At 46.8% G+C, this 15025-nt stretch overlaps 1 protein-coding gene across 35 annotated transcripts in view; it reads left to right on the forward strand.

The window, feature by feature from the left end:
• SIPA1L1 (signal induced proliferation associated 1 like 1) overlaps positions 1-15025 on the forward strand; it is a 385985-nt gene that overhangs the window by 307800 nt on the left and 63160 nt on the right. For all 35 annotated transcript variants that reach the window (XM_032405449.1, XM_032405459.1, XM_032405458.1 and 32 more), the window contains one exon: positions 6942-7211. In XM_032405449.1, the coding sequence (XP_032261340.1) occupies positions 6942-7211 (270 nt within the window). The remainder of the gene's footprint in view (positions 1-6941; positions 7212-15025) is intronic.

The following is a 15025-nucleotide window of genomic DNA, read 5'->3' on the forward strand; positions in this document are numbered from 1 at the left end:
TCTCTTAAGCTTTGGCAGTTAATTCTTAGGCCTTCTGAAGCCAAAACATCCTTAACCTGTTTTTTTCCCCAAAAACATGACCTGTCCTGCACCTGAACTCTCGCAGATTCATGAACAGTGGATGGTAGAATGTGTAAACCATTATAATGGGTTTACTTGTGTCCTTTAAAAAGTAAGCAGCAATGACAATCTACAGGTACTTCAGTTCTTCAGACCAAATGTTGCACTCAAGGTAGTGTTTCTGAACACTGTTTACTGCCTAGATGGCCCAGAGACTAGGTACCTATGTCAGAATATGGTGAACTCCCTCTGTCGAATAGCTTCACAAAATGCTCCCTTTTGGATGACTGGATTTTTCGGAAACCGAAATATGTATCCAGAACTTTTTATTATTTCAGCTGTTTTGGGGGGATGGGGGTATATTCTGAAATTGCCTTACACACTACCCTGCCTTAGTTAACCAGGTGTTTTCTGGTTTCCTCAAGCACATCATCGTTAACGTGAAACATTTTGCTGAACTGGGTTTCAGGAATGACTCTGGAGGCAGATCAGAGAGGTGGTTATGTCCTTACAACACTCTCCAGATGCTCTGTGCTCCTCCTCTGGTCCTTCTGTCATCTGTCCCTTGGTCTCTCCTTCACATTGTCTGCTTGATTGTTTCTAACTAGGCAGCTATAAACTGGAGAAGAAGAACTGGAGAAGACAACCAAGCTTTGCAACCTGCCAACCTTAATTACACACAGTACAGAATCAAAGACGCTGGTCTAAGGACTAATGGTCTGAGAATGAGTCTATAGTTGCTGTGGTGCCATCTTGTCTGCCCAGAGACCCTTCCCCTGGCTTCTAGGCTCCCCAGTTGGTATGGGGAGGGAGGACTAGGTACACGTGAGTGTGAATGTGGGATGAGCGGATGGGCGACATTGCTGACGCTGGATTGTGCATGGTTGTTACTGGGAAGATGGGTCAGAAGGCCTGACTCTGGATGGACAGGTCTGTGGTAGGAGGTGGTTTATCTACAGCAATATACTAAGCCAGATACGTCTTCTGTGGTGTGCTGGTAAAAACAACTAACATCTGCTGAGGATTTAATTTGCCAGGTTAGCAAAAACACTTTCACATGGATTAGTGCTTTTAATCCTTATAACAACCTTATGAGGTAACAGTATTAATATTATTCCTATTTAAAGGAAACCAAGACTCAGGTTAATAACTTTCCAAGCTCATCTGGCAAATTTAGGTCTCATTTCAGAATCCAAGCTCTTAACTACTACTTCGTAGGCTTGGGGCACAAGTCCTTTTTTTTCTTTTTTTTTTTTTTTTTTTTACATACCAGCAGAAGCAGGGATCTGCGGGTACGTTGGCTTTCTATTGAAGAACAGAACCTTGCTGCTGCCCATGGTGTCGATATTGCTTCTGTGGTTGATTTCAAGCTCCCAGCGTGACAGCGCTGAGCTCAGAGGTGGATAGATGCTCACGGTCTGCTCTCGCAAGCCAGGACAGGCTGCCTCCCGCACACCCCCGAATGAACAAGCCGGGTTTGTCTTCATCCTCCATCACTGCTGCCGAGACCCTCTTTGCCGCTCTCCCAGCCAGTGGACAGACAGAAAGGTGTTAGGAACCTGCCCCCATTAGGGCACGGAGTGGGAGGCTAGGATGAAGGATGGGTGCCCCGCGCCTGGGACGCACACTCTGTGCCTTTCACAGGACAGTTTCCATCCGAAAAGCTCCAGTCACACCTTCTGGGCAGGTGTGAAATGGTGCCATGGGTGCCTTTGGGGGACTGGAAACCCTGCTTTCCCCTTCCCTCCTTTAGAAACAACCTCAAAGGAACAGTGGAAGCATGAACACCTTGCTGTAATTTTCAACAAAATAAGATAATGCTCTTCTGTCATTTTTCTCTCCTCCACACTTCACACTCCCACTGCTGTTTTCCTAGCAGCTGATTACTCTGTTCTTTGACTAGTCACTCTCTTCTCTGTCAGCTATTCCTGCAGCGAGGGAACGGGCCTCCTCCAGGCCCCCTGTCCCAGGGCCCCTCAGCTGCCTGCTTCTCTCGGGGGCCAGGGTCCTGAGGGGTCACAGGTGCCCAGCGTGCTGACCAGATGTAAATACAAACGCCCATGTGTGTTCACGTGGGAGAGGCCTTAGTTTTGAAAAGGCAGGTTTTTTGTTTTAATGAACAGTTTAACATGGGCGCCTGGGTGGCTCAGTTGGTTAAGTGACTGCCTTCGGCTCAGGTCATGATCCTGGAGTCCCTGGATCGAGTCCCGCATCGGGCTCCCTGCTCGGCAGGGAGTCTGCTTCTCCCTCTGACCCTCCCCCTTCTCATGTGCTTGCTCTCTCTCATTCTCTCTCTCTCAAATAAATAAAATCTTTAAAAAAAAAAAAAAAAAATGAACAGTTTAACAGCAACGTGGGGCTTCAATCATAAAAGTGAAATAGGGCTCTTTTCCCTGTTTTTAGGACATAAGCAGATCCTCTATGAATTGCTTTCACACTAAAGTTGTTTTTAAGAGAAGAAAGGACAGGGGAAGTAAAGTAAAATTCCTGAGCCCCTGCTATGTATTGGGCGTTAAAAAAAAAAAAAAAAAAGGCTTCCATTTCCATTAACACATGAGGAGGAGGAGGCTTGGAGAGGTTCTGTCGCTGCCCAGGGGGCAAGCAGGACTAGCTAGGCCTTGCTGCCAGAGCGGTTTGGTGCTTCCCCACAGCCTCCACCAGGAAGTTTCCCAGGGAGTGTGAGATGTCCAATGTCAGGAGGGGCCTTTCACCCCCGCCCCGGCCTGACTCCGGAGTGCTGGAACCTGTGACCCGCACTTATCTGTTGGTGCCTGCGACCTCTGAATCCTCAGCAGCCGTTCTCTTGGCAAGATGAAAAACACCCCGCTAGCAATTTCACCCACATTAAATCATGATGTTCTGAATGGTGTTGTGCAGGAGTGGTGGACCTTTCTTCTGTGGAGGGCCACTAGCCTACAGCTTCTGAAGAAAGCAATCAAGGACCATTCAGAGGAAGAGCTAAAAACAAACAAGTTACATAAAAGGACCAAATTACTTTTTAAGTAGAACAGATCACAGAGTTTTGTTTTCATTTTAAAACACAAGTATTCAAGATGCAAAAGCATACTGTTTTGGAACCAGAAAGGCTGTGAGAGTTCATCTAGTTCAGATTGCTCATCTTTCAGGCAAAGAGCTTTGGTGCAGCGAGGTTAGGTATTTTTTCCAAAGCTCTACCTGTCCTCAGACATCTGACTTTGCCGATTCAAGAGTCCAGTGTTGAGATGATCTGTTGGGTGGGCTGTACAATGGTTCTTCTATCTGTACTCCTAGTGTTGAAAGGAAAAAGGAGAGAGCAATGGATCATCAGAACCTAAAGGAGAAAGAAAGAAGAAAAAGGCTGAGAAAGAGAGTAGGGAGAAGGAGTGGCTTTTCAACCAACAGGGTTTCAGTGTGTTGCCATGTGTCTCTTGGGCCTGAAGTACTGAAATTGCAATTCCTGGCCCCCCCTCACTCTAAAGATTGTTGAGTTTCCCATGTTGTCGTAGACTGTGCTGAGTGAAATGAGTAGTCCCTAGAAGTGAAGAAGTCTGGGGACTTGGAGTAGATGTATTCTTTAGTTGGAGATTAAAGTAAGGCTGACCTCCACGTAGATTAATCCTGTGAGTTCAGATCCTGGCTGTGTAGTCTCGGGCAGATTAATCTCTCCAGGCCTCCGTCTCCTCATTTAAAGAAGTGGGGATGATGGTAGTGCCTACATCAGAGCGTTGTGGCACCGCCGCCACATGAGCGCCTGGCCCGTTGCCGGTGTTCATTACTGCTCAACACCGCATTTAATTGAATGACAGAATAAAAGTCCTTCTATGAATTTTCATGTGTGTCCCTAAAAGCCAGCTTTTATCTTTGTTCTTCAGTGTACAGCCCACTTCTTGACTCCATGTATCGTTCTTACATGTTCAGAGATAAGTCAGCAACAGGAAGCTGGTGGGTGGGCTGTCCCATCATGGACAGCAATGAGACACGGCACGTTGGCCGAGGTTTAGCATTGCGGGTCTGCTGTTTCTCGTTCTCTACGAATGAGTCTTCTCTCCCTGCTTAGGCTTTATCATACTGCATCCTGTTACCATCGACTGTGCGGGAGGGTCCTCGCTGCACGTTAGAGGTGGTGGAGATGAAATGCAGATGAAGAGAAGGCCAAGTCTTGGGCTACCGGGGTCTTTTAACCGGTTTTAGTATGAAGCGTTACGTAGCTTAAAAGACTATTTCAAAGAGTTTTTGCACTAGAAGAGAGAGATTACCAGTTCCAAATCTTTCATTTCCAAATCTTTCATTTCCCAAAGGGGCTAAGGCCCCAGAGATGAAAGCAGCTTGTCTGTTTCAGAGTACGTTATATTTGTTTCTGTTATCATTATTTATTTATTACTGTCTGCTGTGAGGCAGCCCGTGCCTATAAAGGCGCATGTAGAGTACTGGGGAGTTAAAACCCAACAGGAGAATCTGTCAGAGGGTGGGGTGTGCTGAAGGGAAGACATGGCCTACGGGAACATTTTTTAAAAGTTGGTGCCCAAAATACACGATCGCAATGTTCTGTACCTGGGCTGGTTGCTAGCACCCAAAAGAAAGATAGAAGATATGTATATGTATATGCTGTATAAATGATGTGACCCACTGGATTTATAAGTTAAAACAGACCCGTGCTAAGGGGAAGTGAAAGCTAGTCCTGATTTTGAGGTGGAGGGAAATTTTCCCATGGATTATTGCAAGTTTTTATTACTGCCCCTTTTGCAAGCTGCAACATTCTTGCATTATATTTATAGACCCGGAGCACAAGTTACTGTATAATATGCCATATTTGGTCAGAAATGGAAGACTTCAAACCATACTACAGTAATGCCTCTATTAAGAACCAAAAAAGTATTGCAGCTTTTTTGTCAGAATGATCAGAATCAAAGCTAGAAATTATGTCAAAGCCTGAGGTGACACGCCCTCTTATCAGAGAAAAGGTTTATTACATAAGAAGTCATTAGCTGCTAAAAGTCATGTCAGATGGGCCATAAAGCAGTGTTTTGCAAACTGTAGGTTGTAACTCCTAAGTAGATCATGAAATCCACTTAGGAAGCTGCATTCAGTGTTTCTTTAATGAAGTGGATTAACACAGAATACAGCAGAATGGGTGTGTGTGTGTGTGTGTGTGTGTGTGTGTGTGTGTGTGTGTGGCGGGGCTGCATCACAGTTTTGTATTTCTTACTGGGTTCATGGTCCCAAAAGTTGGAAAACCGCTGTCATTAATGCTTCTAAGGGGTACAGCGGAGCCTAGGGCAGAGGGTCAGATTAAGGTTGACTTAGGCTTTAGGGAATCAGGAGGAGTGGTAAGAAAACTCTAAGAAGAGGTGCCTGTTGGAAACTGAGGCTGAGACTGAACAGGCAAGGACCCCAGCAAATGCACGCGCCTCAGAAGCAGCCCTTCTCAAAACCCATGTGTCTCATGGAGGCGCGGGAGAGGGCCCAGTGTGGCGTACATGTTAGAAAGGCCAGGAGACCGACCTGAGACACGTAGGCAAGCTCCTGAGACGGTGACGCCTTCCACTGTGCTTATTCTCCCACCAACACAAGCCCGTTTCCCAAATCGAGACCCAGCCTTTGGCCCCGTGCTGTGCAGTCAGGAGCCACAAGTCGCCTGTGGCTGAGGGGCCGTTGTCACGTGGCTAGTCCAAAGTGAGCAGTGCTATTACGTGTCCATACACACCAGATTTAGATGCATGTACATCATCTTGTTTTTATATTGGTTTCTTGATTACGTGTTCAAATGACAGCATCTTAGATATATTAGATTAAATAAAAAATTAATTTCACCTATTCCCTTTTACTTTTGTCATGTGGCTGCTAGCTCGCATTATGTCTCTAGTGGACAGCACTGTTTGGGCTCTCCTTCCTCTGTGTCTGAAGTGTTTCATAATCACTCTTAACCCTTCCTTTCTCAGTCCCCCCACCTGCTGCTCAGTCTTTGAAATTCCTTTAAACAAGAAAGTCATTTTTTTTTTTTTTTTGCTTAGTAATAAAATCCAAGTGCAGAGTTTTGAGTTAATGCTTTAGTGGGCATAGGTTTTTCTCAGTAATTTGTCTATCAGTCAAGTTAATAATAGACTGAACCTTCCTTGGTTATTTGGGTAAAGGGAATGGAGAGTGGTTTCCACATTTCCTAAGGTTTAGGGGCCCACCAAAAAAGGGGCTAAAGCAACAGAAAGACAATTGAGCCTGACATCAGTTTCACTCAGGCTGCTACCTGGGGCCAGTCCTGCTATGGAAGATTTCTAGCTTGCGGGGTGGGTGGGAGTGAGGGGAGTCTGATTTCAGATTATGCTTTGTTCCCTGGTGATTTGATAATTGCAGAATTTCTATAATTGGCTTTTTGTTTTCTCCTTCTGAGCTAAATTTGGTTCTCATTTTGGATTTCAAAATTTATCCCCCCTTAATTTTTTGACTATTAAGATCCCCAGCAAATTCAGTACCTTTTTAGATGCCCAGTCATGACGCTCAGTGAAGGGGAGCATAAAGCTGACTGCTTGCTTCCTCTGGGGCCTGGTCTTAGGGTTCTGCTACCCTTGCCCTGCTGGCCTGGTGGCCTTCCCTCCTCAGGCCTCAGTGCTGACTCTGCTCTTACCCGCCCCCTCCACTCACCAGGATGACTGTGGGTCTCACTGTGTTTTCAGGACTCTGTATCTCAGACTCCATTGTTGAGACTGAGCAAGGGAAAACATACCAGTATAATACTTCCTGGGGTTCTGGTTTTTGAAAGGCCAGTAATTAGAGGGCCCAATGGTTAAAAAACAGTTTAAAACAAAGGATCAAGTGTTTGATCCACATTAACTGTTAATGAGAATCAGTGTGGTTCCACCCACAAGAAAAAAAAATACTAATTTTTCTTCTTTCTGTGCCCTTCATAGGAGTTGCTCTGAAACCTACCGCATGCCAGTGGTGGAATACAAAATGAATGAAGGGGTTTCGTATGAATTCAAGTTTCCCTTCCGAAATAATAACAAATGGCAGAGGAATGCCAACAAGGGGCCTCATTCACCTCAAGTCCCCTCCCAGGTGCAGAGTCCCATGACCTCGAGGCTGAATGCTGGGAAAGGAGACGGGAAGATGCCTCCTCCAGAAAGAGCTGCCAACATCCCTCGAAGCATCTCCAGTGATGGACGCCCGCTGGAGAGGCGGTGAGTGTGCCTCCAAAGGTTCGCTCTGAATCTCCGCCCCAGGTTTAAAGAGCCCCAGACCCACAAGCACTAGCTTTAGGTCTTCCCATATTTTACTAGAAATCAGGAATTGTGGGGCGCCTGGGTGGCTCATTTATGCGTCCGAGTCTTGATTTCAGCTCAGGTCACGATCTCAGGGTTGTGAGATCGAGCCCTGCGTTGGCTTCGTGCTGGGCATGGAGCTGCTTAAGATTCTCTCCCTCCCTCTCCCTCTGCCTCCCTTCCCCCTCTCTAAAAAGAAGAAGGAAAAAAAGAAAGAAGTCAGGAATTGAAACAGAAACAGGTGCGTGCCCTGGTGGCTTTCAAAGCATGGTAGCGTTCTAAAGCCATAAGGATGCATAAGGATATATTTCAGCAAAGCATTCAGCTCTGAATAATGTATGTGTGCTTTGCGCTTTCATTTCCATATGATAGCAACAGAAACCGTCACTGCACACTCAGTGGCAACATGGGTTAGAAGTTGGCTGACTCTTTGAGGGGCTATTGACCATATTATCATCTTTGACAGTCTTTGTCTTTTGGGGGAGAACTAATATGATAGTAGCTAAAGAATGCAGGTTTTTGATTGAGTGTCTGTATTTGTGTCACTTTTTTAGTAAAGATTGTAAAATATTTTAAATAATAGCACTGTAAATTACCTATGCTAATGAAGGAGACAGTTGAATTCCGTAAGCTGATAGTCACCTGCTAGAAGAAGCCAACTTCTTTCTGTACACTGTCCTTTCCTCATCACTTCTGCTTGTCTTGATCACATCTCAGAATGTTTTTGTGGCCCCCACCCTGGAGAGGGATCAGGAATCCCCAGAGCTGGGGAGAAGTCTCTGTTCCAGGAGCTGTGTGGGGCAGAAAGAAGGTGGGAGCCAAAACGTGAGTCTAGCTCAACGGAGCAGCAGAGACAGGGTGCCAAGGAAAATGGGCCCCAGCTTTGCTTAGTCATTGGTTGGTTCAGATTGGGAGCAGAAAGCTGGAGGCTTTAAAAACCACACTGTGATGTTTCTTATCTTAGTCTAACTTTTGTGCCTTTATGTGTTTTATGTGCTATTGCATAAAACATTGTCACTTAACTAGCTCAGAAATATTTGGATATCATGTAGAAATAATTTATAGACAACAACAACAAAAAACTAGTTGTCTTTCTAAATTTCCTCACTTAATCCTGGAGATCTACTTACAGAACTCTACTATTTATCTCAATTAAAGATTCCTCCCAAACTGGCTACTTTACCATCTGGACTCCTCTTACTTTCATCATTTTTGAGGAGGAAAATATCTAAGAGATCTCTGAATAAACTCTTTGTTCTCCACATTCCAAACTTGGCTCTCCCTGAGGTGTGTGTGAACTGGAATTTGTGATTTGGCCCACATTTTGAAAGATGAACTGTAGGAACTCATTGTTTGGAGAAGGGCCTTCTCAATGCTATTTTCTTTCTCCTTCAAGACAATCATGAGACTTTTATAAGTTAAATTGTTTTGTGTGGTTTTCTTTATACAATATTCCATATAATAAAAGAGCAGGATATATTTTGATTCCATGCTGAATTTAATTTCTGCAACAGAAACTAAAGCCTGTTGCTGAACATCCTGACCTCAAAAGTGGAAATATTTTTTGTAGCTAATTATCACCATATGATGCAAGCAGCTTTTAGTGCTAGAGAATGCATCAGCTCCCTTATTTCCAGATAGAGCTCTTTGAGTTTGAGAGGTGATTTCTGAGGGTACGTGTGTCTGCCGTTCATCTTAACCACTACACAGTCCCCCACCCCTGGGGGCAGGGGAATCTGCATGCTCTCCCTGTAAGACCATCAGAGTAGCCCTGGGACCTCCCACGCTTTACAGATGAAAGTGGCAGGAGCGAGGTCGCCAGTGGTTTCAGAGATATTTAACCTCTGCTCAGTTAAGACTTTTTAGTTTCAGGTATCTACAGGACACTGGACTGGTATTTCAGATCTTATGAAGGAGGGTTTATGTGACCTGTAAAATCTCAGGTCTATATATGCAGGATATTAGGATTATTTGGCTCACCTTCCTTTTGAAATACGTAGTAGTTAGATATTCTTCCTCTGTGGAAACTTAAGAGTTCAATTTCCTATCTCATCATTGCTCACTTTCAGTAATGCATTATTTCTTTTTTTAAGTTTTAACTTGGAGTCACAAATAGAAGGTGCTATTTGAGAACCTTTTGTTTTGCTACTGTTTCAAGGATATTTAGATATAGAATAGACTCATGACATTCATCAGGACTACTTCCTGAGTCCTCCATGAATCCCCAGATTCATAAATTTACCCAGAAGTATCATTTTCTCCATGAACTGTAGTAAAATGTTATTGGAAAGCATCCCGTCATGGTGTTACTGAGAACGGAACACCTTACTGAAATGGTGAAGGGAGGCTCCTGGCTGCCCGGCTCTCATCGTCCATTCGGCCTTCCCATTCCTACCAGTCCTGCCCTGGGTGCCATTTGCATTTGTACCTGGGCAGTCTGTAAAGTATGACTCCTTTCAGATGAGTTGCAAATGGTCAGAATAAATGCCAGGGTCTGCCATACCTTGAATCTTGCCTTACTGATAATGCCATGAGCCTAATACTGAGACCAAAGTACTGCCTTTACGTAATTTTCATTCCATTTATTTTCCTCCCCTTGGCGCTAGGCAAGTTGTATTGAACTGTAGAGAAACCAGCTGTATTTAAGCTGAAGCCAGCAGCCCTCTCAAGTGTGCCCTGCCCAGATTTGCTACACAGATCTGCCCGCTTCATTCACCATGGCTGGTTCCAGCCTGGTTCACTTTCCATGAAAACACCAATTTACTGCTTGTAGAAGCCTAGTTTTTCCTGCATTTTTATGCAAGATCCCAGACTTGAAGGTCATTAGGAAGATTTTTTTTTTTTAAATACTTTTGGGACAGATTTTCCTTTTTTCTCTAATATCAAGGGCATGGTTTTTATAACATACCAAAATGTGTTGGTGTTTGAAGTTTCTAATAAGAATTATTTCACTGAATTGTGTTCTGAATACATTGTTGAGAGAAACTGATGCAGTAAAAACAAGAGGATTCATTTGCCGTCTAAATAGACCAAAATCTAATTCTGTTTGCCTTAAATATGTGAGCTTTATGCTCTCCAGGTGGCCTTTTGAGTACAGAATTTTATAGTATTTGTGAGAGTAGTATTTATTAACAGAATTAATATTTACTCAACAAAAATAGGTAATATGACGCAAAAATATCACTATTTTGGCCTCAAATTTATCTAGAGTGTAAGGGTAGAATTGGAACTAAAATATCTACTGTAGCACATTGAACTTACCACATTACTGTGTTTAAACATAGTGTGGGATCAGTCATAAAGCCCTGATGTGTGTTAAATATGCTCAGAAAAGTTTAGCTATTTCAGGGGCTTTGCTGGACAACAGGCGTCTTAGCATAAGGAATTTTCCTTTCTCCTTTTTTTTTTTTTTTTTTTTTGAGTTGAAGCATCTCCACCCTTTATGCAAATATTTGGTGTTAGAACTTAACCAGCTTTGGTACTTCTAAGTTGTACCTGGATGCCACTATTCCCCGCGTCCGCTGCCTTTAGCTCTGAGCAGCTGGGGGGAGCACTTCCCCACTTGGGAGGTTAAGGCTGGCCGCGTGTGCAGCCTCCCCGTGCCCTCTCTGCAGACACCAGCCCCCCACAGAGAGCATCACGGTCATGTGCCCGTTCAGTCTTCGTTTTTAAGGAGCTGCTAAGTTTATTTGAGCAGTCCCACGCCGGTCTTCACTGTCGTTTTCTGCTCTGACATAAAGCAAGCTCCCATTTAATCCCTCAGCTGTGGTTAGACGGTTCAGGACTCGTGCATTCCAGATGCCGTCTGCCTGGGTCATAGTTGTTTGGCTTGCGTTGAGGACCCTTGAGTCCTAGAACTTGAGAGCTTCACTGGGCTCGCTCCGCCTACATCCCTGACCTCCGTGTTTCTAGAGCTGAACCCACTGGATGTGGCTGTCTTCAGTTTACCTGACACTGTTCGCTGCTCCCTCCTTCAGACTCCTTTTTCCTGTCTTCCAAAACTTCACTCCTGATTTTTTTTTGGTCAGCTCTCTGCACCTGTCTCATCGCCCCCCAAACAGTGTGTCCTGCACGACTCCTTCCTCATTTTTCTCTTCATCCCATGCCGGGCAGTGCCGCGGGGTGGCTTGTTTTTCTCCGCAGCGTCGGCCGCCGTCACCCGTGTGTGGGCAGTTCCTCAGCGGTATAGCTCTGCCTTGACCTCCTTTTCACTTTTCATATCCATTTGCCTGACGACGTACTGAGTCTGCCCTTGAAGGTCATGCAAGTGTCTCCTCCCCACAAGCCCAAGTGGCCTTCGGCCGCGCCCCTGCTCGCCGTGTCACCCGGCGCAGTGACCGGCCCCCCGAGTGTCGGGGCGGCGCTAGGATTCCTAATTGCCTTCCTGTCCACCCTCAGCCCCATCCCCACACCCATCTAGTTAGGAGGCCTAAACTTCTCCGAGTTCTTGGTTTTCGAGCTTCCCCCGACCTTGCCGCAGGGGTGTCAGGTCACGCTAAGATCGTTCTGGCCCGGACAGCGCGGGGGGGTGGTGTGTGCAGGCTGATAGAAGTGGAGGCGCCCCTCATCGTGGCCGCCAGTGTGAGTCCGCCGCCCTGGGAGCTCCTGCTCAGCTGGCTTTCACCTTCCACCCACCGCCCCAGGCTCCAGGCCCGGGAAGGACTCTGTTGGCCGGGTATTCTCTCTCCTTGATGCCTTGACATGAGCGGCCGTGCTCCATCTGTCCTTCCGCTCCCTGTTTCCGCAGCTTAACAACTGGTCCTTCATTTGAAACCAAATCATTGGCCAAGATGAGGAGGAAGAGCAGAGGGCCATACTTGACTTAAAGTCACTGGGCTCATACGGCTCCTTTTCCCCCAGCCCTCCAAAGGAGCTGGCGTCCCGTGGCATCCACACTGGGATTAGAGTTAGATGGATGCATGCTCACACGTTCAGATGATAGTGCAGTGATGTTTCCTGTTTAAGGATTCAGGAAATGGGCATAGTGCTGGAGGTCCTCATAACCCCCCGTTCCCTTTCCTTTATGCACTCCAGACAGACCCAGGGAATGAGACCAGAGTGCTCCAGCATGGCCCCCAGCTCAGGCTCTCCAAGTGCTCAGAAGTCACTCCTCGGGCCTGCTAAGTAGCTTTCGTGCACTCGGCCCAGACACATGTCCCCACAGGGCTTCCCGCCTACAGGGCCACCAGAGTTGCAGCGTGAACCACCAGAAAACTCCCAGAGGTGCCAGGAGTGCAGAGGCCTGGGTTCGCATGTGGACAAGGGGAGCGGTGTGACAGTGGGAAGTTCCCTGTCCCCTCTGTACTTCAGGGTGCTGAGAATCAAATGGGCACCCCAGAGCTGATGGGAAGATTGATTGAGGCAATATGGTTACTCTGTGTCTGATCTGAGCTTTAGGACAGGCCTGCCACATAATGAGGCTTAGAAAATGATGGTTGCTGTTTGTCACTGTTGTCATTTTGTAGATGCTCTTCCAGACAGAGCTTCATTGGGGGGGGAACAGACCGTGTTCCCAAGGAGCACTCTTGGGCTCTGGTAGTGCTGCCAGCCTGGGCTAGTGAGGCCGTCTGCGGCCTAACCGAGGCTAAGCGTGTGGTGGGTCAGCGTGTTTGCACAGGCAGGCTGTGTTGTCTTCAGCGACAGTGCCATGGGTCCCTTTGGTGAGACAGAGGATGAGTTCAGGAGGCCTGCTGTGCATTTGCAGAAAGTGTAGCAAATTCTGGAAAACCCATCCATGCAAATTAGAGTGACCTTTGAGAGGATCTTATGAAAAGCAGTTGTGTTCTGGGAAGAGCAGTGAGGGGGCGCATGACCATGCTGCTCTGCGTGTCACTAAGGAACTGTTGTCCTGGGAGTGCCCAGCAGCGGGGTCTTGCCCTCCGACCCGGCGCTAGGGGGCTCCTGCCCAGGAGGCCTGGCCTGGCCACACCTTATGGGAGGCGCTGCAGGGGCCCATGATGGCCCCGAGGCTTCCTCAGCCTGTACACACACGCGCGCGCACACGAGACGGGGATGGTGTTCCTAGAAGCCACATCTAACATATGTCCTGCTGTCACCCTCCTCCCTGTGGAGAAGTTAGGCCTTTGCCTGATGAAGGCGCATCAGCTATTTGAATACATTTCTCAAGAATTTAAATAACTCACAGGGGAAAAAAGTATATTCTGCTGCCTTGTATTTGAAACCGCTGACATTTTTCTTTAAGATTTGTTGATTGCACAGTATATATATATAAACTTGTAGAAATTGGTGATAATGAAGACAAATTAGCTACCAAACCCACTGCCACAATCATCTGTGGGACATTTTCCCCTAAGCCTTTTGTTCAGAGTCCTGGACAGTGAATGGTCTAAGGTCAGCTTCCACTTGTGAGAATCACACAGTGTGGTTACAGAGTGGCCGTTCGGGATCTGCCTGTCATTAAAGTGCTGGCTGAGAAGAGTAGACTTAATTTCCTTTTTACTTGCAGAAACAGTTGCCGTGTGCCATGAGATGGGCAGAGTGTCCTTAGGGCTGGTCTTCAGAGTTGAGTCGCTCTCCCGCTCGAGAGTGTGTTCCTGTGTGTTGGGTGTGTTTGGGCCGTGCCGCGAGAGGGCTTGTCAGACACTCCTTCCGGCCGCACGAAGATGGCCCTGGACTGCTGGCCCTGGGGCTGCAGGCTCATTTTAAGGATCACAGTGCGGACACGTAAGGAGGGCCAGCAGGGGCAGGGCCGACTCCTGTACCTGTGTCCTGCTTAGCGCGCTAGCCCTAGCAGTCCTGGTCTCCGCTGTCCAGAGAGTCCACTGTCTCTGAAGAGAATCAGAGCCCAGCCTAGTGAAACAGCCCGGAGTGTCCCAATCTGTCATTTTTTGTTTGACTCTTTCGGTGTCCCATTATTTATTTATATATTTTATTTATTTATTTGACAGAGTCACAGCGAGAGCAGGAACACAAGCAGGGGGAGTGGGAGAGGGAGAAGCAGGCTTCCCGCTGAGCAGGGAGCCCGATGTGGGGCTCGATCCCAGCACCCTGGGATCATGACCTGAGCCGAAGGCAGACGCTTAACGACTGAGCCACCCAGGTGCCCCGTCCCATTATTTTTTTAAAAGGACAGATGATGATGGCATATGAAATGGCACAAAATAAAAGTAGGGATGTAGAGATGAAGATGTGGTGCAGCCCTGAACCGTGGCCAACAGCAAACGGTTCGGACTTAAGTACTGGTAGGATCCTATGGGAAAGGAAAGCGCGTTGTGTGGTGGTGTTTTTCTCTTCTCCTAGCTTAGGGCAGTTGTGAGGAGAGGACTGGGGGTCTCAGGGACCCCTCGAGGCAGTTGCCCGTGGGCAGCCACTCTGAGCAGAGGCCAGCATGGCGTGCCATATTTCAGCTTCTGCTTCCCTTATTCTTGTTTGTAAACTGGGATAGGGAATGAATTTTTCTTGTCTAGTTTTTTCCAGTCTTTAAAATCCTAGCGTGTCAAAACCAAACAAAAAATCACTTAGCTTCTCACTAAAGGGTTTGGTTGTGACTTCTTTTCATGAAGGATTTGTGAATATTGGTGGAGGGTAGGACTAATCGAAGAGGCTAGTGTTTGTGGTGGACTAATGGGTTCTTGTCTGCATCTCCCTCACATTTGCCTGCTTACCCTGGGTGTTCAGGCTCCGCTCTGTCCATACCACTGCTTTGTAGAACCTTCTGTGTGTCCCTGTTGGCTGGCAGAGAAGTGTTGTGCTTCCTCAGCTTCCCATAGGGG

This window comes from Phoca vitulina, unplaced genomic scaffold (genome assembly GCF_004348235.1).
Source record: "Phoca vitulina isolate PV1807 unplaced genomic scaffold, GSC_HSeal_1.0 scaffold7, whole genome shotgun sequence".
Taxonomy (NCBI): Eukaryota; Metazoa; Chordata; class Mammalia; order Carnivora; family Phocidae; genus Phoca; species Phoca vitulina.